This window comes from Mustela erminea, chromosome 10, assembly GCF_009829155.1.
Source record: "Mustela erminea isolate mMusErm1 chromosome 10, mMusErm1.Pri, whole genome shotgun sequence".
Lineage (NCBI taxonomy): Eukaryota > Metazoa > Chordata > Mammalia > Carnivora > Mustelidae > Mustela > Mustela erminea.
In genome coordinates this window covers 94625380-94652223 of record NC_045623.1, presented here as the reverse complement: position 1 = coordinate 94652223, position 26844 = coordinate 94625380, and the positions used below count along the sequence as shown (strand labels likewise).

The window sequence follows — 26844 nt, the reverse complement described above, 5'->3', positions numbered from 1 at the left end:
TTACACCGTGAAGTCTTTCCACATAAATAGAACACTGTGTATTCATAACAGACTGCAAAACTGTTCTAAGTCAGAACTATTTGGGCACCCAAATTCAAACTCATTTATCTTTAATTATCTGAAAGGTAAGCAATTTCCATCCAAAGGGCTAGGCTTTTAACAGGAGCCCAAGAACCCCCTGAAAATGTAAGCAACATTTTTCTGTGGAGAGGGTCTATAAGCTTTCATCAAAATGTCAAAGTTGTTTGTTACGCAGAAAAGGTTAAGAATCACTTTTAAGATGCTCAACAGAGCTTCTGAGAAGTTCATACTGGGAAGCTGGGGAGGGCGTACCTCAAGGCAAGTACCTTGAAGTGCCAATTGCATAAACTAGTCACAGTGGATTATGTTATAAAAATTCTAAGCATATTCCTCCCTCAGCAGTAGCACTTTTCACAGCAGGGTTTATCCTCTTTCATCCCCCACCATCCCTGCCACCCTCCATCATTCCTTGCCAGGCCTCAATCCCTGCCTCTCTACGGTCGAAGTCCTCTGTCTAAATGGCTTTATGGGCCTGCCGTGGAATAATGATGCCTAGAGGCGGTGCCAGTTGATATTCCAATTCATTATTGCCAACATTTCCCTTCATTTCTGATTTGTCACTTGAAAACTGAGTACAAATGAAGGACTCTATCAAGTGAATCTCCTTTCAGCATTTTCATAAATTTAAAATACTATATGAACTTATTAATGCAATTCAAACACAACTGCACTGACATATTTTGAGGAACTGGAGATTTAACCAAGCCATAGAAAAAGCAACTCCAGCCTTGCAGTCCAGTCTCAAAGCTTCGTGTCTATCAACTTACCACATGATGACCACTTTGATCAAACAAATGCAAATTCCCATACTCCCTCAAGATAGAAAAGCAGAATTGCCTTTTCAATCCATTTTAACCAATTCCCCATTACCACTGATAATATTTCATTATTAGTATGTTCTAATGAAATCTGTAACCTGTACCTCATTTACTATACAAACTTTTAGATTTTACTAATCAAAACCTTTCAGTGAGTAAAGCACTGAATTGTGAAATACATCAAGACTTTTAATTTCTTCTATGACATGAGACAAAATAAAAATTTAAAGCCACATAAAAACCAACTATCCCATATTTCTAAAACAGGTATACCTAAGAATCATCTCCACTGGAAATTACACCTTAAATTTATGCCCTTTAACAACTGTTGTAGTACCAGTAACTACTTGTGTCGCAACCAACTCAGAGCTTTTCTAAGTCCTTTTTTTGTGAAATGCATTGAGAAAAAGCACACTTGAAACACTTCAGTCACAGCTCTTTGTGTACAAATAAAGTCACCAAATTCACCAAGCACTGGTCCTCACTTACCACTTTTTACGTCAAGAACACACACGATGGGCTTCCTTTCAATGCTTAACTGTGAAAATAGCTCCAAAATACAAGTAATGAAAAATTTACTTGGTGGCACAGTACATAAATTTATAGCCCTAACCAAGTATGGGCAATCAAGACCAAAAAAAAAAAAGACACATTAGAAAGGAATTCAAACTCACAAAGCATTCAGCGAAGATATGTTTAAGAGATCCAGCACTGAACTCCACCTTGAAGTAGGCTAATCGGCCAAACCTTCTTCCCCCCAAAGTAAAACAACTACGGATACTGATCAAAACCAACCAGATTTTCCATGAGCAACACTAAGGTATCACTAAGCATTCTCATCTGCGAAAAATTCTTAATTGAACAGAATCATGCAGGATAAAAACATTATGAAATCAGTACACACATCACACTGGAATGGAATTTATCTTTACTCTGCGCCACACCGCCTGGATTGAATAACAATATTTAAAGAACAGAGAAAAGGACACTTGAGAGAAACCAAAAAGGATGACCTGAAATGACTCTAGAAGGGAGATACCTTTCCCTTCTCAAAGTAATCGATACAGACAGGAATCAAACTACAGACTGTGAAATCGTCTGTGGACTTCATGGCAGTTATTTACTCACACACCCTACTCTCCCTGGAAGTCAAACACAAAATGACACAAATACAAAAACACAACACATCTAACATCCAATGGTTATTTATTGATTTACACAAATACAACGGGGGGGGGGGGGGGGAAGATGCATGATGAAATCTTATTCTCAGGTCCGTAATACCTTTCTAAATCTCCGTGGAATTAATGAATTCAACGTTTTACCTTCACCGGCTAGTTTCTGACTAAAATACCTCGTCATCAAGTCTTTTCAAACAAAGCTGTACAATCGAGCAAATAACATGAAATTAGATACATTCAAAACCAGGCTCTCCTCCAGAAACCCTGATCCCTTCTAGTCATCGGGCCTAAGAAGAGGAAATTAAAGCCTTTAAAAATATCCATCATAACACAAGCCTTCCAAGAAGTGAGACTTTCGGGGGTGATGGGTAATGTCAGTTAACTTCCTCTTCCTTTAAAAAGGTCAAAGACAGGGAAGCGTTCGGTGTAACATTTCCTCCACAGACCGCGTTCCACCACAAACCACATCACAACTCCCCCCATCGCTAAACATCAGCCAGAGGGGGTGCTTTCTGCACATTTTCACCGTAGAGTTAAAATCCGACTTACCTCAGAAACGAACTGAGCTTAGTTTCAAACAGGAAATTTACCAATAAAGTTTATTATGTACTAATAATAACAATTAGGGAAGCCCACCAGGCCCCACTGCAGGGGGAGAAGGGAGAGGAAGAAGAGGAGGAGGAGGAGGAGGAGGGTGTAGTCCTCACAACAATCAGAAAAAAGCCTTCCCTGCAGGGCTGGTCCCAGGCACCAGCAAATTCGGCCTAATAAAGGGGGGCGGGGGGAGGCGGGGGGAGGCGAGGAGAGGGGGAAGGGTCCCCCAGCTCTAAAAGGGAAGGGCTGCAGAGGCCGGGCCGAGCGGAGCTAGTTTTCACAGTAACTGCAGAGGGTCCCGGGGTCCCCCGCAGGGCTGCTGCCGCCTGAGCACCCCGAAAGCTCCGGCCAAGCCGGCCGCGGGGGCTCGAACAGCAGCCCCTTCCCCGGCTGGGCTGTGGCGGCCGGCAGGAGGCTCCCCGGGGAGCCACGGCCCCCCTCCCCCGGGCTGCGGCGAGGTGCCTAAGGGCCGACAGGAAGGTGAAAAGGATACTGTTGGGGCGCCTGGGTCTGGAGGGCCCTGATGTTCGGGTGAGGAGGGGCCGCTGCCGCCGCCGCCGCCGCCGCCGCCGCTGCCGCTGCTGCTGCTGCCGCCGGGTGAGGAGGCGGTACCGCTGCTGCCGCCGCCGCCGCCGCTCCGGTGCCGGGTCCGGTTCCTGCTGCAGCCGCTGAGCCTGATTTCAGAGCCGGTTTCTGCGGTAAACTCATGGCAAAGCGAAGCCACCAACCCCCCCAGAGCGGGACCGGGCGCGCCGGGGTGCAGGGGCCGGGGGCAGCGGGGGGGGCGGGATAGGGGCAGACCCGGGGAGGCGGCGGGAGCGGGGGGCCGGGGGGAGGCTGGGAGGAGGAGGAGGAGGGGGCCGGGGCCGGTCACACACGCCCGCCGCCGCCGCCGCCGCCGCCGCCGCCGCCGCCGGCAGCAGCAGCCGCCCCGCGGGCCAGCACCACCGGCTGCCGGTCTCCGTGACAACGCGACCCCAGGGGGGGGGCCGGACCCGGCGGGGGCAGGAGGCGGAGAGACCGGACCTTTCACGGCAATATCCTCATGGGCCGGCGGCGGGGGGTCTTTATCCCCCTCCCCGGGGGAAGCGGCGCCCTTCTCGGTAGCGGGGCTCAGGCGATGCCGGCGGATTTTCTTCACTCAACGAGCAGAGCATCCAACATGGCGCTGCGGCCGCCTCCAGCAGTCCGGCAGGACGGCCGCTCGGAAAACTTCGGGGCTTTTCGGAGCGGCTCGGGAGGCCGAGAGTGGGAAGCGCCTTCGGCTCTTTCCGGAGACTGCGAGCGGTCGGGATTCTTCGGAGACGCTCGGGGGGCGTCTTCGGCCGCCGTTCGGGAGAGCTCTGGGGCTGACTCGCCTCCTCGGGAAAGATCGGCGAGGGGGGCTTCCCAGGCTCGCTGCAGCGGGGGTGCTGGGTGGAGGCAGAGACCAAAGGCGACGTCTGGTCCGCCAGAGCCCTCCCCTGCCGCCCAGCCTCCAAGAACAATGGCAACGGCCCTGGAGCTTGCGGTCCGCAGAGCCCTGCCCGCAGGGGCGGGAGGCGGTGAGGCGAGAAACCTCGGTTACAGTGGAAGGAACCGCTTAACCAGAGTGAAACCGCTGGAAAGAAACCCGCTGCGTGCATCTATTAGCATAATAAATAGCACTCGCCGGCCCCTAAGGCAGTTCTCGTCCATTGTGTCGACACTTCGCCCTCCTACACTCGGAGAGGTGAGTGGAATGAGGAGCCTCACTCCCAGAGCACCCTGAAGCCCGCAGAGGAAAAGTGACTGGCCCAAGGTCACCCAGCCGGGAGGGGGAAGGGCCAAGCCTGGAGCCGAATCCCACCTCCATCTGGAGGAACTTTGCGACTCCCAAGTTGTCTGGGGATCTGATGCGACCCTCCTCCTGTGCCAGCCGCCTAGACTCAGGGGTCCTGTGGACGGATTTGTCCAAGGCCCGCCCCATGAGTGGAGCGCCCCTTGCCCAGCAGCTCCCCAGGGTCCTATATGCCGGGGTAACATTTGCCCTTTGCTCCGCACTGGGCTGACCGAGACCACCCAGCCCTTCCCCGAACATCCCACCCCACGCAGGGGCCCTGTGCTGGCGCAGGTGATTGATTGGAAAGGAATCGCAGGGATCCACCGGAGCGATCCCGGTAGGACCGGTTACTGGGCACAGAGCACTTAATACGCATGATCTCACACAGTCCTGCGAAATAGGAAGTACCCATTTAACAGATGAAACTGAGGCTCGGGGGCGCCTGAGTGGCTCAGTGGATTAAGCCGCTGCCTTCGGCTCAGGTCATGATCTCAGGGTCCTGGGATCGAGTCCCGCATCGGGCTCTCTGCTCGGCGGGGAGCCTGCTTCCCTCTCTCTCTCTCTGCCTGCCTCTCCATCTACTTGTGATTTCTCTCTGTCAAATAAATAATAAATAAAATCTTTTAAAAAAAAAAAAAAAAGAAAGAAACTGAGGCTCGGGAAGGCGCAATACCATCACACAACGGAAGCGCTGAGAAAATTGAGGCTCAAAGCAGACAGGAGACTTTCCCAAAGTCACATAGAGAATGTAGTTGACAAGAGTCAAAACTCGAATTTGGTTATGACTCCTGCTATATTGCTTCACATTGCCTGCCTTTTTTTTTTTTTTTTTTTAATTCACATAAAGCTCTATGCATAGCGGCTGCTTAATTCTTTTTTTTTTTTTTAAGATTTCATTTATTTATTTGACAGGCAGAGATTACAAGTACGTGGAGAGGCAGGCAGAGAGAGAGGAGGAAGCAGGCTCTCTGCTGAGCAGAGAGCCCGATGCGGGGCTCGATCCCAGGACCCTGGGATCATGACCTGAGCTGAAGGCAGAGGCTTTAACCCACTGAGCCACCCAGGTGCCCCAGCTGCTTAATTCTTGACAGTCCCTGAGAGCCAGACGTCTCATCCCCCATCTCCAGACTGGAAGACAGGAGTTACTTCATACTCTGGAGCCCTAAACTATTTGGGTTTGTTATAACTGACGACAGGGTTGGATCTTCTGCTCTTCTCCAGGCACGACTGGCTCCAGGAGAAATCCCCAAATGGTTCAGTTCCCCCAGATTCTCCTTCCTGGTGTTCTGAGATCTCAGACTTCCTTATCCCAGTCAAAACCCGTTCCCAGGAAAGAATTTGGCTTCTCATTTACACTGGAGTGATAACAGACTGATAATTGCTTAATTGCTATTCTTTTCTAAGCCAGTTTCATTTTCTAACTTAATAATAGCTACAAGCATCAGGTGATTACTGTGTGCCTGATCTTTGCTAAGCACTTTGTGAACATTATCTCTCTTAAAACGGAAAGACCTTGGGCAAAATAATCTAAAAGTCCCTGATAAGATTCTGCCCCCAGGCAAAATGAGGGGAGGCTTACAGAGAGCAAAGTCAAAGAGATAGAATGCTCTTTCATCCAAAAGCATGACCCTGCTCAACACCCCTCTCACAGAGCCCCTAGTATTCATTAAACACCTACAATGTGCCGGGATACAACTCTGCTAAACGTTTCACTTAGATTAACTCTTACACCCCTCAACAACTATACAACGTGTTATTTTATCCTATCTACAAATGAAGAAACAGAGGCTCAAAGATGTAAGGAAGCAACCTGTGTAAAAAAAATTTTAGTAGGCTCCACGATCCAACGCAGCACTTGAACTTGCGACCCTGGGATCAAGACCCGAGCTGAGATGGGTAGTCAGATGCTTAACCAACTGAGCCACCCAGGCGCCCCTCAACCTGTATAACTTTTAAGTGGAAGGGCTGGTATACAGCACCAAGGCATCTGACTCCAAATCTGATTTGCCACATTTCCTTCAACACAGCAACCTCCCCAATCGTGGCCAGAGGTACCATCAAAAAGCAGAACTGGGGGCACCTGGGTGGCACAGTGGGTTAAGCCTCTGCCTTCAGTTCAGGTCATGATCTCAGGATCCTGGGATCAAGGCCCCTCATCGGGCTCTCTGCGCAGCAGAGGGCCTGCTCCCCCCACCCCCTGCCTCTCTGCCTTTCTGCCTACTTGTGATCTTTCTATCACTGTGTCAAAATAAATAAATAAAATATTAAAAAAAAAAAAAAGGCAGAGGTAGTTCAGTGAACTTGCCTCACCCTCCAAGTTCCGTCTCCCTCCCCCACACCATCTTCAGGACCTGGTCTGAATTGGAGATCCTTAACCACCTGGGCTCTGTTTCCGTCCTGCCCCTCACATCTAGAGCAGCAGCCACCTTAAGTCTCCTGCAAACAAAGCCATTTTGCTTCTCCCCCAGGGGCCTTTCAGCAGACTGCTCCTACTACCAACAACCCCTAGGCACCCTCTCCCTGCTCAGCGCATTGACTTAGCTCAGTCCTCACCTCTTCCAGGCATGTTTTTCTCACTGCCCAGGCTGAACGAGGCACCCTGCCTCCAGGCTCCCAAGGCTTAGCTGTCTCAGGACACCTCTATGAGCCATTGGAATCAACTTACCAAGCTTGAGTTTGATTCTCAGCCCTGCCTTGTATTAGCTCGATGAGCTTGAAGACATCACTTAGCCTCTCTAAGCCTTGGTTTTCTCATCTGTCAAATCGATTCTGCCCCCTAGCATGAGAAATAAGACAACAAATACAAAGGCATCTGGATGGCTCAGTTGGTGAAGTGCCTGACTCTTTATTTCAGCTCAGGTCATGATCTCAGGGTGCTGGGATGGAAGCCCACGTCAAGCCCCACATCAGCCCCACGCTCACCAGGGAGTCGGCTGGTCCCATTCCTTCTGCCCCCGCCCCCTGCTGGCGCTCGCGTGCTCTCTCTCAAATAAATAAATATAATCCTTTAAAAAAATTTTAATAATAATTTTTAAAAGACAACAAGGGAAGCTTAGGTAGCTCAGTCAGTTAAGCGTGTGCCTTCGGTTCAGGTCATGATCCCAGGGTCCTGGGACTGAGTCCTGCATTGGGCTTCTTGCTCAGCTGGGAGCCTGCTTCTCCCTCTGCCTGCCTCTCCCCCTGCTTGAGCTAGCTCTCTCTCTCTCTCTCTCTAATAAAAGGGGAAAAAAGAATGAAAAAAAAAAGAGAGCAAATGTAAAGAACTTATCCCATACCCTGGCATAATAATTGTCAGATACATTACTTACACATTTAAAGTATCCCAAATGGGACACCTGAGTGGCTCAGTCCATTAAGCGGCTGCCTTCAGCTCAGGTCATGATCCCCGGATCCTGGTATGGAGTCCCGCATCGGGTTCCTCCTGCTCAGTGGATATCCTGCTTTTTCCTCTTCCTCTGCCTGCTACCCCCTCTGCTTGTACTCTCTCTCTCTCTCTCTCTGTCAAATAAATAAATAAAACCTTTTTAAAAAAATAAAATAAAACATCCCAAATATTTAGCACTCAATAAATAGGACGTGAAACTTGCTGAAGGATAGGATAATTGTGAATTGTCAGAGGATTTTATGCAACCCTGGAGTCCTGGGGACCCCAGAGCCCCCAGCTGGGCCTCATACTACACAGAGAAAGAGAAGAACCAGAGTATCCCAGAGCAGGCACCAAAAGCCCACAAGAGGAGTGTTGTACCTTTGACCTCTGCTATTGCCAGAGCCTCCAACACAGACTTGCATCCCCCCCCCACCACCAAATAAATATACCTCTCCATCCTCATTCAAAGAGCCAGCAGACAAGTGAAGACATGATATATCTATCTCATGGCTGGGTGATAGAGTTTTCCTTATTTGTTATCATGTGGGATCGGTGCTCTGTTTCTCTGAGTGAACTGGAGATTGGGCTCGGCAGGACCCCTTACTTTCTTTCCTTTTTTTTTTTTTTTTTAAGATTTTATTTATTTATTTGACAGACAGAGATCACAAATAGGTAGAGAAGCAAGCAGAGAGAGAGGAGGAAGCAGGCTCCCTGCCAAGTAGAGAGTCTGATGTGGGGCTTGATCCCAGGACTCTGGGATCATGACCTGAGCCAAAGGCAGAGGCTTTAACTTACCACTGAACCACCCAGGCACCCGACCCCTTACTTTCTTAATTGAAAACTTGAAAATAGGGGGTGCCTGGGTGCTCAGTGGGTTGAAACCTCTGCCTTCAGCTTGGGTCATGATCCCAGGGTCCTGGGAATTGAGCCCCGCATCGGGCCTCTGCTCAGCAGGGAGCCTGCTTCCCTGCCTCTCTGCCTGCCTCGCTGCCTACTTGTGATCTCTGTCAAATAAATAAATTAAAAAAAAAAAAAAAACTTGAAAATACTGTTGCAAGCTGGAGTTCTCTTTCCCCTTCAATTTTCCTCCTGGAGAAGACTGCCCTTTCAGCATAAAGACAAGCCATGTTATGCCAACAGAAGCCATCTTTAGTAGACACGCGGGGAGGGGACTTGTAATAATTTGTGGCTCTGCTCAGCGACATCTGAATATCCACCAAGGGTAGAGCTGGGCATAAACCTTGGTGAGATCTAGACCATCATCAGTTGAGACCTAGAGATGGGAGGCTAAGAAGGTGTAAAAACATTAATAAATAAATAAATAAATAAATGAAAAGGATTGAAGACTGAGGACAGAGACACTTGAGGGCACCCATCCAAAGCGGCTGGGGTGGAAGGAGAGGAGCCCCCACGGGAAAAGCAAAGAAACTGTTTGGCCCATTTTGTGCACCTTGGTAAACGTGTTCATAATCAGCCATGAAGGCTCTTCAGGAAAGAGCTGTATTGGCAGGCCCTTCCCATACATCACAGAGCCCAGTGATAGGGTGCCATGATTCCCTGCAGAGGTTTTTGTTTGTTTGTTTGTTTTTAAGATTTTATTTATTTATTTGACAGAGATCACAGAGAGGCAGGCAGAAAGAGAGGAAGGGAAGCAGTCTCCCCAGTGAGCAGGGAGACCAATGCAGGGGCCGATCCCAGGACCCTGAGATCATGACCCGAGCTGAAGGCAATGGCTTTAACCCACTGATCCACCCAAGTGCCCCCCCCCACCCCCAGCCAAGGTTTTTAACTTCAACACAAATCTGGGTCCTAACCTTACAGACCGGCTGTACTACCTTAAGCAAGTTTCCTAACTTCTCTGGGCTATTTGCAAAGTGACTGGGAGGTCTGCCTCAGAGGATAATAAGCCAGATGGAAAGCACTAAGAAGCCCTGGGGATGAAGCCGAATTCCTCTCCTGTTCCCTCCGGGGCAGGGAGCAGCATTTCTTCTTTGCGGCCGTTGTCACTTCTCCTGGCACCGAGTTGTCCGGCCCCTTTGCCCACAGTGTGGGCAGTGGCTCTCCCTTGCTCTGCTTCTCCTGGAAGCGGTCATCGCTTGCTGCTGCAGAGCGGGCGACCTCACTAGGCTACAAGAAGGAGCAAAACTAGTCTCATGGAACGGTTGGTTAGTTTTTTGTGTGATTTGTACTTTTCCGTGATTTTTTTTTTTTTTAAGTATTATCCTAGAGTCTAGTCAGGACAGAAAATACCTTAAAGACGAGCTTGCCCAGTGTTCTGGCTTTAGGAATAGAGCCCAGAGGATTTTTTCAAGGTCACCCAGCAAGGGAGCAGCTGAGCAGAGATGGAAGCTGCAACCTCTCTTCACTGCTAGGCCAAGGCGTTTGTCACTGATGCTGTCCTCCCGTTAAGCAGTCTGCTGCCCAGCCCCCTGGCCTGCATGCTTCTGGGGCGGGGGATCTTCTGGATTCATGGAACTGGCATTTATTACTAAATGACACTACGTGCCTGGCCCCATGTTGGGCCCCCAAGAGGACTAGGAGGCTGTATCTCATGGGGAGGAGAGAAGGGTTACCTGGACCTACGAGTTAAGTAATCTCCATAATGATTTATATTAAAAAGTGAAGATACTGTCAGTTCTCTGCTCAGAGCACTTTACTGTCTCCTCCTCCCATCTGGAGTAAAAACAAATATCTGGGCGCCTGGGTGACTCAGCGGGTTAAGCCTCTGCCTTCAGCTCAGGTCATGATCCCAGAGTCCTGGGATCGAGTCTCTGCTCAGCAGGGAGCCTGCTTCCCCTCCCCTCTCTGTCTCTCTGCCTACTTGTGATCTCTCTCTCTCTGTCAAATAAATAAATAAAATCTTTTTTTTTTTTAATTTTATTTATTTATTTGACAGTAGATGGAGAGGCAGGCAGAGAGAGAGAGAGAGAGAGGGAAGCAGGCTCCCTGCTGAGCAGAGAGCCCGATGTGGGACTCGATCCCAGGACCCTGAGATCATGACCTGAGCCGAAGGCAGCGGCTTAAACCACTGAGCCACCCAGGCGCCCCGATAAATAAAATCTTTTAAAAAATAAAAATAAAAACAAAAATCTACTCAATGGCCTGCAAGGCTCTGCATGAACTCTGCCTCCCATCCTCACCTTGACCTCTCTGAGCTTCTGTCCTACTCTTCTCCATGTTTAGTGCACTTGGCCTTCGTGATGTGATGTTCCTTCATCAAGCACACTCCCACTTCAGGGCCTCTGCATTTCCTGTTGCCCGACCTTGGAATCTCTGCCCTGCACCTTCCCCCTCTTCCTTCATGTTTCTGCTCAGATGCCACCTTATCAGAGAAGGCTTCCCAGACGTTCCACAGAAATTAGCAACCCACCCCCATCCCTAGCACACCCTGGCCTGCTTGAACTTGCTTCAAGACACCCATCACCATCTGACATGCGGCATTTCCATGTTTATGAGTTTATGGTCCACCTCTCCCCCGTTAGAATGTTAGCCCTAGAAGAGGAGGGACTTAGTCTGTTCCGCTCACTGGTGTATCTCTAGGTTATAAAATAGAGCCAGACGTGTATTATGTACTTGTGATATTGTGATTTTAATAAGAAATGTATATTTGGTCTTCGGTTCTTGGCAGAGAGCTCTAAAACCCTTGGAATTTCCAAGAGATTAGAATGATAAAGGTATCTTTTGTTATGTTAACGAGGTGACTTATGGAAAGCCCCTAGGTCACCTAAGGATAGGGGGTGAGGGCGCTGGTTGTTAGGGGAACCAACCCTGTTCATGGAGACTTGGGATTTTCAGCCCCAACCCAGGACCTCTGAGAAGGGAAGGTGAGCTGGAGGTTGAGTTCCCATGATTTATTCAGTCATGCCTAGGTAATGAAAGCCTCTGTTAAGAACCCCAAAGGATGGGGTCCACAGAAGCTCCTAGACTGGTGAGCTTGTGGAGATGCAGGGAGAGTGGATGGGTGATCAGACCCTTGCCCACACCTTGCCCTGTGCGGCTCTTCCAGCTGGCTGTCCCCGAGTTACACCCTTTCATAATAAACTGCATAATAAACATAATAGACTTACTCTAGTGAGTAAGATGTTTCTCTGAGTTCTGTAAGCCGCTCTAGCAAATTAATCAAACCCAAGGAAGGGATTGTGGGAACCTCTGATCTCTAGCCAGTAGGTTGGAAGAACAGGGGACAACCTGGCCTCCCAGCTAGCATCTGATGAGTGGGGGGGAGGGGGGTCCCATAGGACTGAGCCCTCACCCTGTGGGATCTGATGCCATCTCCAGGTAGATGGTGTCAAAACCGAGTGAAGCTGTAGGACCCTCAGCTGGTGTCTGAGAATTAGTGTTGGAAATCCCGGAGCACTCCGTGTTTGTCACCTGGACACAGCCTGACGAACACGGGTTGTGGGAACGGGGGCAGAGTGCAGAGGACGGAGCGCAGTTTCCACTTTCTGACTCCTCAGCACTTCCATTCTTTGACTTAACTTGAGCGAAATTAGGACTGTCCTTCCAGCTGCGTACCATTCCCAGCTTTGAAATTAATTAATGCTTTGAATTAAATAGAATTTGCTACATCTGGGTGTGTCCATCATCACCATCGTACATCTTTCCCTTGGCTGGTTAGGTGTTGGTTTTTAAGATTATTTTTTAAAGATTTTATTTATTTATTTGAGAGAGAGAAAGAGCAAGTGGGCACATGCATGGGGGGTGGGGGGCATTGCAGAGAACAAGCAGGCATTCCCTCTGAGCGGAGAGCCCAACGCGGGTCTCTATTCGAGGACCCTGAGATCATGACCTGAGCTGAAGTCAGAGGCTTAGAGAACTGAGCCACCCAGGTGCCCCTAAGATTTTTTTTTTTTTTTAAAGTAATCTCTATACCCAACATGGGCCTGAGATTCATCTCTATACCCACAACCCTGGGATCAAGAGTCACATGGGGCCTGGGTGGCTCTGTGGGTTAAAGCCTCTGCCTTCTGCTCAGGTCATGATCTTAGGGTCCTGGGGTCAGGCTTTCTGCTCAGCGGAGAGCCTGCTTCCTCTTCTTTCTCTGCCTGCCTCTCTGCCTACTTGTGATCTCTCTCTGTCAAATAAATAAATAAAATTTTTTAAAAGAGTCACATATTCCATCAACTGAGTCAGCCAGGCGCCCCTTTGCTGGTAAATTTTGAACAAAAATGGGGACCATTTTCCTAGAAAGAGGAAAGGAAATCCAGGGAGCCATCCCAGGGGTCCCTGGATGCAGATAGAGCCCGGTCCTAATTATAAGTCTGCTACTTTTTTTTCCCTCCTCCTTCTTCCTGCAACTATTTTTTAATTGTGCTTAGATACAACATAAAATTCACACTTTAACCTTTTTTTTAAAAGATTGATTTATTTTAGGGGCGCCTGGATGGCTCAGTGGGTTAAAGCCTCTGCCTTCGGCTCAGGTCATGATCTCAGGGTCCTGGGATCCAGCCCGCATCAGGGGCTGCCCACAGCAGAGAGCCTGCTTCCCTTCCTCTCTCTCTGCCTGCTTGTGATCTCTGTCAAATAAATAAATAAAATCTTAAAAAAATATATTGACTTATTTTAGAGTGAGAGCATGGGAGAGGCAGAGGGAGAGTGAGAGAGAAACTCAACCCAACTTTGCACTCAGTGCAGAGCCCAACATAGGCCTCCATCCCACAACCCTAAGATTACGACCTGAGCCAAAACCAAGAGTCAGGTGCTTAACTGACTGAACCTCCCAGGCGCCCCCACTTTAACCATTTTTAAGTGTACAGTGAAGCGGCCTTAAGCGTCATTCACATTTTGAGCAATCACCACCACCACCGTCCATCTTCGGAACTTCCACCACATCCCAAACCAAAATTCCTGTACTCATTAAACAATAACTCCCTGTCTTTTCCCCCCTAGCAACCATGATCTACTTCTTATCTCCATGAATTTCACTACTCTAGGTACCTTATATAAATGGAATCACACAGGGGCGCCTGGGTGGCTCAGTGGGTTAAGCCTCTGCCTTCGGCTCAGGTCATGATCTCAGGGTCCTGGGATTGAGCCCCACATCGGGCTCTCTGGTCATCGGGGAGCCTGTTTCCCCCTCTCTCTCTGCCTGCCTCTCTGCCTCCTTGTGATCTCTGTCTGTCAAGTAAATAAATAAAATCTTTAAAAAATAAAATAAAATAAAAATAAAATCAATGGAATCACACAATACTTGTCCTTCTGTGTTCTGGCACATTCCACCGAGTATAACATTTCTTAGGTTCATCCATCCTGCAGCATGTATCAGCACATAACTCCTTCTTAAGGCTGGATAATATTCTATTACATAAATATACTACCTTTTGTTTGTCCATACAGGGATCAATGGACCTTTGAGAAGAGGCATGCAAGTAGCCTTTCTAGTTACTCCTTTCAACACTTTGGGGTATATACCCAGAAGTGGAATTGCTGGATCACATGGTAATTCTTAAATTAAAGATTTAAAGATTTTATTTAGTTTTTAAAGTTTTTTTAAATTAAAAACTTTAAATTAAATTAAAGTTTTTAAATATTTTATTTATTTATTTCAGAGACAGAGAGAGAGCGCGCATGAGTAGGGGGAGGGGCAGAGAAAGAGGGATAAGCAGGTTCCCCGCTGAGCAGGGAGCCCAACACGGGACTTGATCCCAGGCCCCTGAGATCATGACCTGAGCCGTAGGCAAATGCTTAACCAACTGAGCCACCCAGGCGCCGCCATTTAAAACCTTCCTTATGGAAATGTCTACTCAAGTGCTTTGCCCATTTTTAAATTTTTTTCAATTTTTTTTTCAAGTTGGCTTCTTGTTTAATGTGGCACTTGAACTCACAACCCTGAGACCAAGAGTCTGGCACTCTACCCACTGAGCCAGCCAGGTGTCTCCCTGCCTGTGTATGTGTGCGTGTGATTTTAAGTGGGCTCCACACCCACTGTGGAGCCCAGTGCCAGGGTTGGAATCACGACCCTGAGATCAAGAGTCAGACGCTCAAGGGACTGAGCTGCCCGGGCACGCCTCCCGGTTTGTCTTTTTGTTGTTGAGGCATATGAGCTCTTTCCTCTCTTCACTTTTAACTGTGTCTTTGAGCAGATTCCATAACCCCATGGTGCCACAGCTTTCCCAACCATAATAACAATTGTTTTCACCTATTATTTCCTACTTCCAAGAGCTGTGGTGAGCATTCAGTAAGCTAGCAAGCAGAAACCAACCATCAGCGTGTCTGATGGTTAAAACAACAGCTAACCTTCACTGAGCATTTGCTGCAAGCCGGGCACTGGGCAAAATTCTTCATATGTATCAACTCATTTAATCCCCGTAACACTCCGATAGAGCTCTGAGGACTAATACTGCTTGCACTTAGGACCTGAACCCTAATCATGGCTGCTTCCTCCCTGGTCTGGCTAGCCACCCAACATGTTCGGGAGTGGCTGCTAGGTCTGGAGGCAAGGCAACCTTTGACCTCGCTGATGCCGGGCCTTATCAGAACCCCCTACACCAAATCTCCGGAGATCACCCTGCACTGCCACTGTGCCTGGCCCAGTGAAACGTCTCTAATACCCGCCTAGCAGGCTTCCAGCCCTCTCTAAACCAAGGGACTTCACACAATCACCCACATATCCCATCTTGAATCTGGAAACCATATCCTCCACCCTGGGTGGCCCAGCCTTCCCCTGGCTCTTTTCAAGCCGGATGCTATTTAATCATCCTGCCAAGCTGGCTGCCTTGGGAAAATCCTGGATTCTGTTTTCCTCCTATCCAATGACTGGAAGAGGAAGCTGGATTTCCAGATGCCCACAGCTGGCCCCAAGCACCAAACTGGCTCCAGTGATCTCCCTGGGAGCCAGCCTGCCTGCCCGGCTTGGCCTGCTGGCACTTCAGACACCTGGAAAGAGGCTGGGGCGAGTTGCTAGGCTCTGCCTTTCCCTCTGGAGTGAGAATGAAAATAGCAGCAATTTAGAATTAATTCTGCAGATGGACATTTTCAGTTTCCCAGATTTGGCAATCATGCTTTTTCCCCCCACCTCATTACACACATTTTCTTCCACTGAAGTAGAGAAGTTGAGGAAGATGCATGGTTCTCTCCCTTACGCAGGCTAAGCGGGGACTGGATAGAGCCCAGGTTCCTGACTGGGGTACCTGCCTGACTCCTACCAATCTCTGCACCCTCATTTCCTGCCCCTTCCCCCATTGACATGCACCCCGAACAGCCATGCATTCTCCTGTTGCCAAGTGCAGCCGTGTTACCACCACTTGAAATGTCTCTGGCTCCTGGACTGCCTAGCAAGCTCCTACTGATCCTTCAAAACCCAGCTCAAGTATCATCTCATGGGACAAACTTTCCTCCATTCTCTTCCTGCTCCCCAGACAGATTTAATTGCTCCTACCTTCTGCTACTATTTTAAAAAAATATTTTATTTATTTGCTTAGAGAGAGGGCAAGCACGGGGAATGACAGAGAGAGAGAGAGAAAGAGAGAGAGAGAGAGAATCTCCAGCAGACTCTGCAGAATGTGGAGCCTGACAGCGGGGTCGATCCCACAGCCCTGAGAGTATGACCTGAGCCGAAACCAAGAGTCAGACACTCAACTGACTGAGCCACCCAGATGCCCCTGTCTTCTGCTACTTTTGTGTTGGAACATTATTTTCCTATGCTTCTATCACATTCTGTTCAGACGGGGCTTCTGAAAACTCAGACCTGGCTGCAGTAATGGTCAATAACCATTAACCTCTTTATCTCGTCAATGAAGCTGTAAAAGGCTTGGGGATAAGTATCACATCTGTACATCAGGAAAATAGAAACTTCTTTCATTTCATGCCATAGCATGGCCGACTTCAGCTCTCGGTTGTATTCTCGGTCTTCTTGAGTCAAGGCATCAGGAAGGTTCCTGTAAATAAATGCAAACCCCCCCCCCCCCAGGCCAACAGTCCCTGCTGTGCGCACCCGTAGTGCCACTGGCCTTCTCACACTTAAACTTACTTCTCTCGTGGCTGTCCCTTTGCTAGAGAGTGAGCTCTCGATAGCAGCGGTCATGACTTTCACATTCACTGCTGGGTGCCCCGTACCCAGACCGAGCCTGGCACATAGGAGGCACCCCATATATGGAGGGATGGATGTTGACTGAGTTCCCGAGTGTAACCCTACTCTGGCAGATTTGGGGGAGCACTACCTGGACAGGTGGGACTCCTCCATCATGCAAGGTTTTCTGGAAACCCTGCTCTTAGAATACCTTAACACCTCTCTTTGGCACTGTAGCTGGGGAATGCGGGAGAGGGCCGCAGTGCTGTAGGGCTTTCATCCGGGAAAATAATTGCCTTGGCTCAAAACCCAGTTCTGAGACCTTAATTGAGTCACTTCACCTTTCTGGGCCTTGAAATCTCTCATCTGCTTGGGGATGACGGGAGTTTCAGCATTCCAGCAGAGCCGTAAGGTGGAAAGACTGAGCCCAGTACTGAACACAGAAGATGATCAGTAAACGGGGTTCTCTTCCCTTCAGCTCTTCCTCATACCTGGGGTTTGCGAGGACTCCGTTCTCTGGACTGCCATTCCTGACGCGAGGGCAGCCTGGGGCCGAAGGTTGCCCAGTGGCACAACGGAGTGGGTAAAGCCCAGGTCTGGGGTCAGACCCAACCTGGGTTTGAAGCTCAGCGTTGCTACTCCCTAGCGAGGCCACTTTTCCTCTCCCTCCCGTGCCAGTGTCCCACGAGGAAGCACGAGACGTCTATCCACCAGGCTGGATTCCAGAATTCCAGGGAATACGCAAAGCGCCCAGGATGGGGCCAGAGCCAGAGAAGCTGCTGGCGAATGGTGAGTCCCTCCCCGCCCTCCGGCTGGCACTCGGCCCCTCCCCGCTCTGGCACGGCCTGCCAAGTCCCAAAGTGGCTGCTGCAGCTGTCGTCCTGAAAACACATTCCCTGGCTGCCTTTGTCTTCTCATCCAAGTCTTCCCCAAAGCCTTAGACATTCCCACATCAAGGGTTTAAGAAGACAAAAAAACCCGAGCGGACCTATCCACGCTGCTGGTTGGCACATGTCCCAGAGGATCTGGCTCTGCAGTCACTGAATTCGACATTCGGTTTCCCTCAGTCAAATTCGCTCACATCCGACAAGATCAATGAGAAAAATAGGGAGCGATGATCAAAAGGGCCGACAAAGGCTCTTGGGGCAGCTCTCCCAGCAGGACCGCACGCCACACAGAAGTGCATGCAGGGACTATTTCATAAAAACTCCTCCACGCACAGGCATCCCTCAGGCCCGGAGACCAAAATCCGGTTCCCATGACAACGCTGCAGCAAATGTTATATATAAATGTGTGTGTGTACACAGCCACACGGAGACGCACAGAAATAAACTCTTGGCAAAATTCTTTCCTGTTCCAAACACGAAATAACCTGCGAGGATTGATTGCTGGAAGAGAAAGCAAGGAAGCTTTTGAAACAAACATGCTTCCACGGGCTGGCTCTCCATGGAAGACACCTGTTTTGATGTGGGTCTGTTTGGTTTCTGCACCTGGAACATAGTCGTTACCCAATAAATACGCAATTGTTGAATGAACAAATGCGTGATGGTTAAATGGAAAGAAAGAAAAGAAGGGTGGGTAGCAGGGAGGGAGATCGGAAGCAACTTGGGACGTCAGGACTGAAGGGCTCCTGCTGAGTTAAGAGTCTAATCCAACCGCCCATTTTTTCTGTTGGACAAACTGAGGCTCAGAAAAGGGAAGGACTCAAAAAAAAAAAAAAAAAAAAAAAAGAAAAGAAAGGAAAGGAAAGGGAAGGACTCAAAGCCACTGAAGGAATTACTAGCAGAGCCCCAGTCCTGGAGATTCAAGCAAGCACCGAAATGAATGTGAGTCCAGTTTCTAGCTGGATAATAAGCGTACACTGAACAATTACTATGTGCCAGCAACTGTGCTAAGTACTTAGGGACATTATCTCACAGTTTGCAACTATGCAAGGAATGTGTTAGGGTTCTCACTTAACAAAGATGGAAATTGGGACTCTCAGGATCTGAAGTCACTTAACTGGGGTTAGCTTGGCTAATTTGTGGCTGGAATGGAAAATAACCCCAGGTGGCTCAGACACCAGGTTCTGAGCCCCAATATGGCACAGCTTCTCTCTGGAATGAAGGCCTGGGCCAGACCGGGAAGCAAAAGGGGAAATAGGAGCAAAAATTGTCTCCGTTCTTGCAGACACCGGCCTTGGGGAGGTGATGTAACTGGGCTAAGTCAGGGAGTGGCGGGGAGGGGGCTAGAACTTGACATTTGAGGATCCCAGCCCAGCGTTCCTTCAGTTTAATCGCTGCTTTCTCACAAAACACCCTCGGGACTGAAGTCTGGTTCCTGTCATCCCTAGATTCAGCCAACTAACTGGACAAGGCGAGGGGCCCACGTGTGGTTGCTCAAGTCCTACGACGCAGTCCGGGGCGGTGGACCCAGCTCCATGCCCAAGCGTCTCGTTAGGGTTTTGCGCCCTCTGGTGGTCATATGTTAAAACTAGCAAGAAATCGCGCTCTTCGACTCCTCTGGAACCAGTTTTTTCCCTTCTGGGAGCTGGAGTGACACGGAAATGGTACACAGGGTCCAGGTACAGGCTCTCTGCTGTCCTGGATCTGCCATGCGCCCCCTTTTTTCTCTGCTTCCTGATTGGTCTCCCTGCCTCTGCTCTGGCCTTCACACAACCCATTCTCTGTACATCAGCAGAAGAACTTCTAAAAACCCAAAATTGATCATATGGCTCCCTGCTTGTTCTCTCCAATAGCTCCCATTGCTCTCAGGATAAACCCCAGTCTCCCTTATGGCTGGAAGGACACTGCTCAGTGACCATTGTATGTGTGTGTGTCTCTTTCTGCAGTTTTTCTGGCTTTCTTCCACTTGCTTATGTTCAAAGGAATCCAACAAGCCAGACTCAGAAATGATTCAGTTAAAACAATTAGACAAAGGAATTGTTTAAACAACAAAAAAAAAGATTTTTAAAAAATTTTAAATTAAAGATTAAAAATTTTTGAATTAATTTATTTATTGTCAGAGAGAGATTGAGAGAGAGAGAGAGAGCACAAGCAGGCAGAGTGGCAGGCAGAGGTGGAGAGAGAAACAGGCTCCCTGCCGAGCAAGGAGCCCGATGTGGGACTCAATCCCAGGACCCTGGGATCACAACCTGAGCTGAAAGCAACCGCTTAACTGACTGAGCCACCTAGGCGTCCTCCTCCCAAATTTTTTTTAAGTAAACTCTGTACCCAATGTGGAGCTCGAACTCATGACCCTGAGACCAAGAGTGGCATGCTCAACTGATTAAGCCAGCCAGGTGCCCATAGATAAGGGCTTCTATTTATTTTTATTTCTTTTTTTTTTTTTAAAGATTTTATTTATTTATTTGACAGAGAGAAATCACAAGTAGATGGAGAAGCAGGCAGAGAGAGAGAGAGGGAAGCAGTCTCCCTGCTGAGCAGAGAGCCCGATGCGGGACTCGATCCCAGGACCCCTGAGATCATGACCTGAGCCGAAGGCAGCAGCTTAACCCACTGAGCCACCCAGGCGCCCCTTTTTATTTCTTTTTTAAGTAGGCTCCATGTTCAGCGTGGAGCCCTACATAGGGACTGAACACATAACCCTGAGATCAAGACCTGAGCTGAGATCAAGAATCAGACACCTAACCAACTGAGCCACCCAGGCACCCTGATAAGGGCTTTTAAATATAATCATGATTTATGTTAAAAGTGCTAGTAGGAAAGATGGACCACATGCATAAACAGATGGGGAATTTCAGCAGAGATGGAAGGTGTAAGAGTCAAATGAAAATTCTAGAAATTAAAAAAGAAAAAAATCACAGTAGCAAAGATGGAAGGATGCCTTTATGGGCTCCTCAGTAGACTCAACAAAACTAAGAAAAGAGTCAGTAAACTTGAAGATAGGTCAAAAGAAACTATCCAAACTGAAACACAGGGAAAAGTAAGTGTAAAATAAGAAAACAGAACAGAGCATCCAAGAGCCACAGGACAATATCACATTATCTAATACACATGTAATTGAAATCCCAGAAGGAAAAGAGAGAGAGAGAGAATGAGCAGAAGAAATATGTGAACAGATATTGGTTAAGAATTTTCCAAAAATAGTAGAAGACATCCCTGTAGATCTTTAGAATCAGAAATACCCAAGTAGGACAAATTACCATCCAGCAAAAAAAAAAAAAAAAAAAAAAAAAGGAAAAATAAGATCACCTAATATATCATAGTCAAAGTACTGAAAACCAAAGAGAAAATCCTGAATGAGCCAGAGGTGGGGGGGGGGGATCACTACTCACAAAGACACAAAGATAAGAATTACAGAAGACTTCTACTACTGGGTATTTAGCCTGAAGATACAAATGTAGTGATCCGAAGGGCACGTGCACCCGAATATTTATAGTAGCAATGTCCACAATAGCCAAACTCTGGAAAGAGCCTAGATGTCCATCAACAGATGAATGGATAAAGAAGATGCAGTATATACATATGATGAAATACTATGCAGCCATCAAAATAAATTAAATCTTGCCATTTGCAAAGATTGGATGGAACTAGAGGGTATTATGCTGAGCAAAATAAGTCAATTAGAGAAAGACGACTATCATATAATCTCCCTGATATGAGGAATTTGAGAGGCAGGGCAGAGGATTTGGGGAGTAGGGAAGGAAAAAATGAAACAAGATGGGATTGGGAGGGAGACAAACCATAAGAGACTCTTAATCTCACAAACAAACAGGGTTGCTGGGGGAAGGTGGGTAGGGAGAGGGTGGTGGGGTTATGGACACTGGGGAGGGTATGTGATATGGTGAGTGCTGTGAAATGTGTAAGCCTGATGATTCACAGACCTGTACCCTTGGGGCAAATAATACATTATATGTTAATAAAAAATAATTAATAAAATAATAAAGAAATAACAACAAAAAAAGAATTACAGCAGACTTCTTATCAGAAACTATGTAAGCAGAAGACAATGAATCAGCTTATTTGTTTGTTTATGTTTTTTTTCAGTAAGCCCTAGGCCCAACATGGGACTTGAACTCACAACTCCAAGATCAAGAGTCTCATGCTCTACTGATTGAGCCAGCAACTGCTGAAAAAACTGCCAACCCAGAATTCTATATACAGTAAAAATATCTTTCAAAAATGAATGTGGTGGAGGGGCTTGGCTGGGTTAGTCAGCAGAACATGCAACCCTTGACCTCAGGATCATGAGTTTGAGTCCTACATTGGACATAGAGTTTACTTAAAATAAATGAAGGCGCTGGTGACATGAATCTATATATAACTGCATGCAATTACACATACCATACAAATGCGTGCAAAAACTGGTGAAATCTAAGTAAGATTCAAATAAATCTGCTTAATAATATTGCCATAATGTTGAATTGAGAATAAGCTTTGATATTGTACAATAGTTATGTACAATGTTACCATTGGGCAAAACTAGGTGAAGAGTAAACAAGATTCTATGCTACTTATCTTTTTTAAATATGATTTATTTATTTATTTATTTGACAGACAGAGATCACAAGTAGGCAGAGAGGCAGGCAGAGAGGGAGGGAGCGCAGGCTCCCTGCTGAGCGGAGAGCCGGATATGGGGCTCGATCCCAGGACCCTGGGATCATGACCCGAGCTGAAGGCAGAGGCTTTAACCCACTGAGCCACCCCCGGCACCCCGATTTTTTTCTTTTTAAATGAAAGCACAGCAATTCTGTATCCTGATTTTGGTGACTATATGATTCGACATATCTCAAAACTCAGAATTCTACACAAATAAACTCAATTTTACTGAACATAAATTTTTTTAAAAAAGAAAGACTTTTTCAAATCAACAAAAGCTGAGAATTCATTACCAGCAGAGCTGCACCATCAGATCTTAAAGAAAGTTTTTCGAATGTAAGGATACAATACCAAACAGGTACTTGGAGCTATACAAGGACATACTAATTTTCAAAAATGGTTATTAAAGTGAAAGTAAATATAAAAGATATGTTTAAATTATTTTTAATCACCCTAACAGGGAATTAACTACTTAAAAGAAAAATAATAGCACCGTAGTGGAGATTTATAGTGTATGGAGAAACAGAGGTGTGGGCTAGTTCAGTTGGAAGAACATGCAACTCTTGATCTCAGGGTTGTGAGTTTGAGCCCCACACTGGGTGTAGAGATGACTTAAATAAGTACAACTTTTTTAGAGGGAGTAGGGACTGAGGGGCAGAAGGAGAGGGAGACAGAGAATCTTGGGCAGGCCCCATGCCTAGCACAGAGCCCAACATGGGGCTCCATCTCAAAACCCTGAGATCATGACGTGAGCTGAAATCAAGAGTTGGATACTTAACCAATTGAGCTACCTGGGTGCCACTAAATAAACAAAACGTTTAAAGAAGTTTATATAGTGTATAGAAAAATAAAATGTGGGGCGCCTGGGTGGCTCAGTGGGTTAGGCCGCTGTCTTCGGCTCGGGTCGTGATCTCAGGGTCCTGGGATCGAGTCCCGCATCGGGCTCTCTGCTCAGTGAGGAGCCTGCTTCCCTCTCTCTCTCTGCCTGCCTCTCCGTCTACTTGTGATTTCTCTCTGTCAAATAAATAAAATCTTTAAAAAAAAAAAAAAGAAAAGAAAAAAAGAAAAATAAAATGTGTGACAATAATACATAAAAGGTGGGAGGGAAGAATTGTGAGTCTACTGTTGTAAGGTTCACTATATGGGAAATAGCATGATATTGTTTGAAAACAGGTTGAGGGGCTCCTGGGTGGCTTGGTGGGTGAAAGCCTCTGCCTTTGGCTCAGGTCATGGTTTCAGGCTCCTGGGATCGAGCCCCACATCAGGCTCTCTGCTCTGCAGGGAGCCTGCTTCCTCCTCTCTCTCTCTGCCTATTTGTTCTCTCTCTATCAAATAAGTAATAATCTTTGAAATCAGATTGAGATTAATGAAGGATGCATATCGTAGGCCCTAAAGCAAGGATTGGCAAATTATGTCTATGGACCAAATCTGTCCCACTGCTGTTTTTGCACAACTGGTAAACTAAGAATGTTTTTACATTTTTTACGCGGCTGAGAAAAATCAAAAGAAGAGTTCTATTTCATGATTCATGAGCATATAGGAAATTCAAATTTCAGGGTCCATAAAGAAAATGTTATTGGAAAATGCTCTCATTTGCAGATTGTCTAGGGTTGCTTTTGTGCTCCAGGAAGAAAATCACCTAGTTCTAATGGAGACAGATGGGTCTGAAAAGCCGGAAGTGTTTCTGATCTGGCTGTCTACAGAAAATGTTTGACAACCTCTCTGTATGAGTCCATGAAGCAAATATTCTGGATTTAGTGTTTTAGCACAAGGAATTAATAGGACTCTGCAGTTGGGTTGGTTGAGTGAAACAGACCGAAAGTAGTCCCAGACAAAACGACGTTGAAAACGCCAGAGCTGCCTTAATATGTGTCAGGGGAAAGTATCCGGAGGCTTAGGGAGATTAGACTGTCAGGGTGGATTGTCCCAAAGGCTTACTTACCTACCAAGGGAGAGTCCAGGGGACGTCCCTTTCACCACTGTGGCAAACACATTTGTGAGAGGAGCTCTAGCAGCTGTGGCCTCTTTTCTCTTTGGGTCAGAAACTGCAGTGGGAATTTCTACTCCTGAATTTGGACCTCTAAATACATGGAGATAGGGATGCATGAGTGGCTCAGTTGGTGAAGCGTCTGCCTTTGGCTCAGGTCAGGATCCCAGGGTCCTGGGATCGAATCCCGCATCGGGCTCCTTATTCAGCCGGGTTCCTGTTTCGCCCTCTGCCTGCTGCTCCCCCTGCTTGTGGTCTCTCTCTCTCTCTGACAAATAAATAAGTAAAATCTTTTTTTTCTTAAAGATTTTATTTATTCATTTGACAGAGGGAGAGAGAGAGATCACAAGTAGGTGGAGAGGCAGGCAGAGAGAGAGCTCCCTGCTGAGCAGACAGCCCGATGTGGGGCTCGATCCCAGGACCCTGGGATCCTGACCTGAGCCAAAGGCAGAGGCTTTAACCCACTGAGCCACCCAGGCGCCCCTAAATAAGTAAAATCTTTAAAATAAATAAATAATGGGGCTGAGATCCTGGAGTGGCAGGGGTCTAGTGGTGGTATTTACTCACTGAAGACAAGGTGCACCCTGATTACTGTGATGAACGGCATTGTCGGAGCAGCAGTCAAAACAGCCGGATTTACAGAGCCATCTGCATTGGCTGGTTGATCACAGTGCCCCTAGAAGAGAAGGTGGGCCATCTATGAAATCCTTTCAGGATCTGTACAAACAGATTTCTTGGTTGAATAAACAGAAATCTACTTGAATCCCCAAAACAGAGAGTCATGGTCCCTTGATCAATTCAAAGTCTTGAATCAGTTTACAGACCCAGAACCCCTTGAATAAAGGGGAGGATGGTGTCCCTTGAAGGAGGATCTGCTAGGGTGACAAAAATTTATACCGGTGATCTTTCTCCCACCCTTCCGCAAGGGACCTATGGATGTTTTCCAGAGTGACTGTGTACTGGGGGAGAGGAAATAATCAGTCTTTCCAGAGATTCCCAGACACTGGCTCTGAACTGATCCAAAATGTCCCTGGGTTCCATGAGTCAGACTAGGGACCATGGAGGTCAGGTGATCAATGGATTGTTAGCTGAGGTCTGACTCATAGTGTCCCCAGTGTTTGCTCAGATCCATCCTGGGGCTGTTTTCCCAGTTCTGGAATGTACAGCTGGAACAGAGAGACTCAGCGGCAGACAGAATCCCCACCTCCTAACACCATCACGTTGGGGCTTAGGATGGGCAACATATGAATTTGGGGGGATTAAGACATTCAGTTCATACTATCCTGGGACCTGGTATACAGCTACTGACCTGGCAGATGCTTTTTTTCCAATACATGATAGCAAAGAGCACAGGAAGTAGTTTTCTTTCCTCTGGGAAGGTTAGCAATAAACTATACCCCCACTGTCCCTCCTCAGGTGCCTCTCAACTCTTCAGGTCTACGTTGTGATTTCGTCCCCAGGAGTTTTGATTGCCTTCTTTTCCCCTCAAGACATCATGCTGATTGATTATTGATATTAAGATGATCAGCCCCAGTGAACAGGACTTCACAGCTACTCTAGACATTGGTTAAAACATTTGTGATTTGTGCCATCAGGGGCACCTTGCTGGGTCAGTGGGTAGAACCTGTGACTCTGGATTTTGAGGTTATGAGTTCAAGCCCCATGTTGGGTGTAGAGATGACTTAAAAACAAAATCTTAAAAAAAAAAAAAAAAGATATTTGTGTACCAGAGAGTGGGGGGAGATAAATCCCACAGAAAGCAGTCTACCACTTCAATGAAAGTCCCAGAGGTCCAGTAGCGTGCTCTTGTCAGATAAGCCTTCTAAAGTAAACGACAAATTCTTGCATCTGGCCCATCCTACAACCAAAAAGGCATAACACCTAGCAGGTCTTTTTTTGAATTTTGGAAGCAATGTATCCCTCATATAGGTTTGTGACTTAGGGCCATTTACCACGTGACCTGATAAACTGTTAGACTTGAGTGGGGCCCAGGGAAGTCTCTTCAACAGGTCTCAGGTGCCGAGCCGGCTGCCCTGCAGCTCGGGTCACATGATCCAGCAGATTCCCAGGCTCCCTCAAGGGTCACCGGTGGAGAGAGATGGAGCCTTTGTCAGATCCCTTAGCACAGACCCTTAGGGTTTTGGCACAAAGCCCTCCCACCCTCCGTGGATATCTACTCCTTTTTTGAGAAACACCTTTTGGCTTGCTATTGGGCACGTGACCACAGACCTCCAAGTTACCACGCGATCTGAGCTGTCGTCATGGAGAGGGTGTTGTCTGACCCCAAAACAAATCCACAAAAGCACACTCGTTATCCAATGGGACTGGTGTAGGGGCGCCTGGGTGGCTCAGTCGGTTGGGCTCAACACAGAGTCTGCTTGTCCCTCTCGCTCTGCTTCTCCCCCGACTGACTCACGTGTCTCTCTCAGATAAATAGATAAATAAAATCTTTTTAAAGAAATGGGACT

The 26844-nt window shown here is 47.5% G+C and overlaps 2 protein-coding genes across 21 annotated transcripts in view; one reads left to right on the top strand and one right to left on the bottom strand.

The window, feature by feature from the left end:
- Window positions 1–3805, bottom strand: part of EIF4G3 (eukaryotic translation initiation factor 4 gamma 3) — a 343509-nt gene extending 339704 nt beyond the window's left edge. For 19 of the 20 annotated variants that reach the window (XM_032301966.1, XM_032301968.1, XM_032301972.1 and 16 more), the window contains exon 1: window positions 3168–3500. In XM_032301966.1, the coding sequence (XP_032157857.1) occupies window positions 3168–3382 (215 nt within the window). In that variant the 5' untranslated portion in view covers window positions 3383–3500. Of the gene's footprint in view, window positions 1–3167; window positions 3501–3700 lie in introns of those variants that run through there. The other variant, XM_032301982.1, reaches the window with a different exon arrangement.
- Window positions 3554–7188, top strand: LOC116567105. The gene is made up of 2 exons (XM_032301987.1): window positions 3554–4385; window positions 7038–7188. Exons 1-2 carry the CDS (start codon window positions 3720–3722, stop codon window positions 7062–7064), a joined length of 693 nt encoding a protein of 230 aa, XP_032157878.1. The 5' UTR covers window positions 3554–3719; the 3' UTR covers window positions 7065–7188.
- Window positions 7189–26844: the final 19656 nt, after the last annotated feature.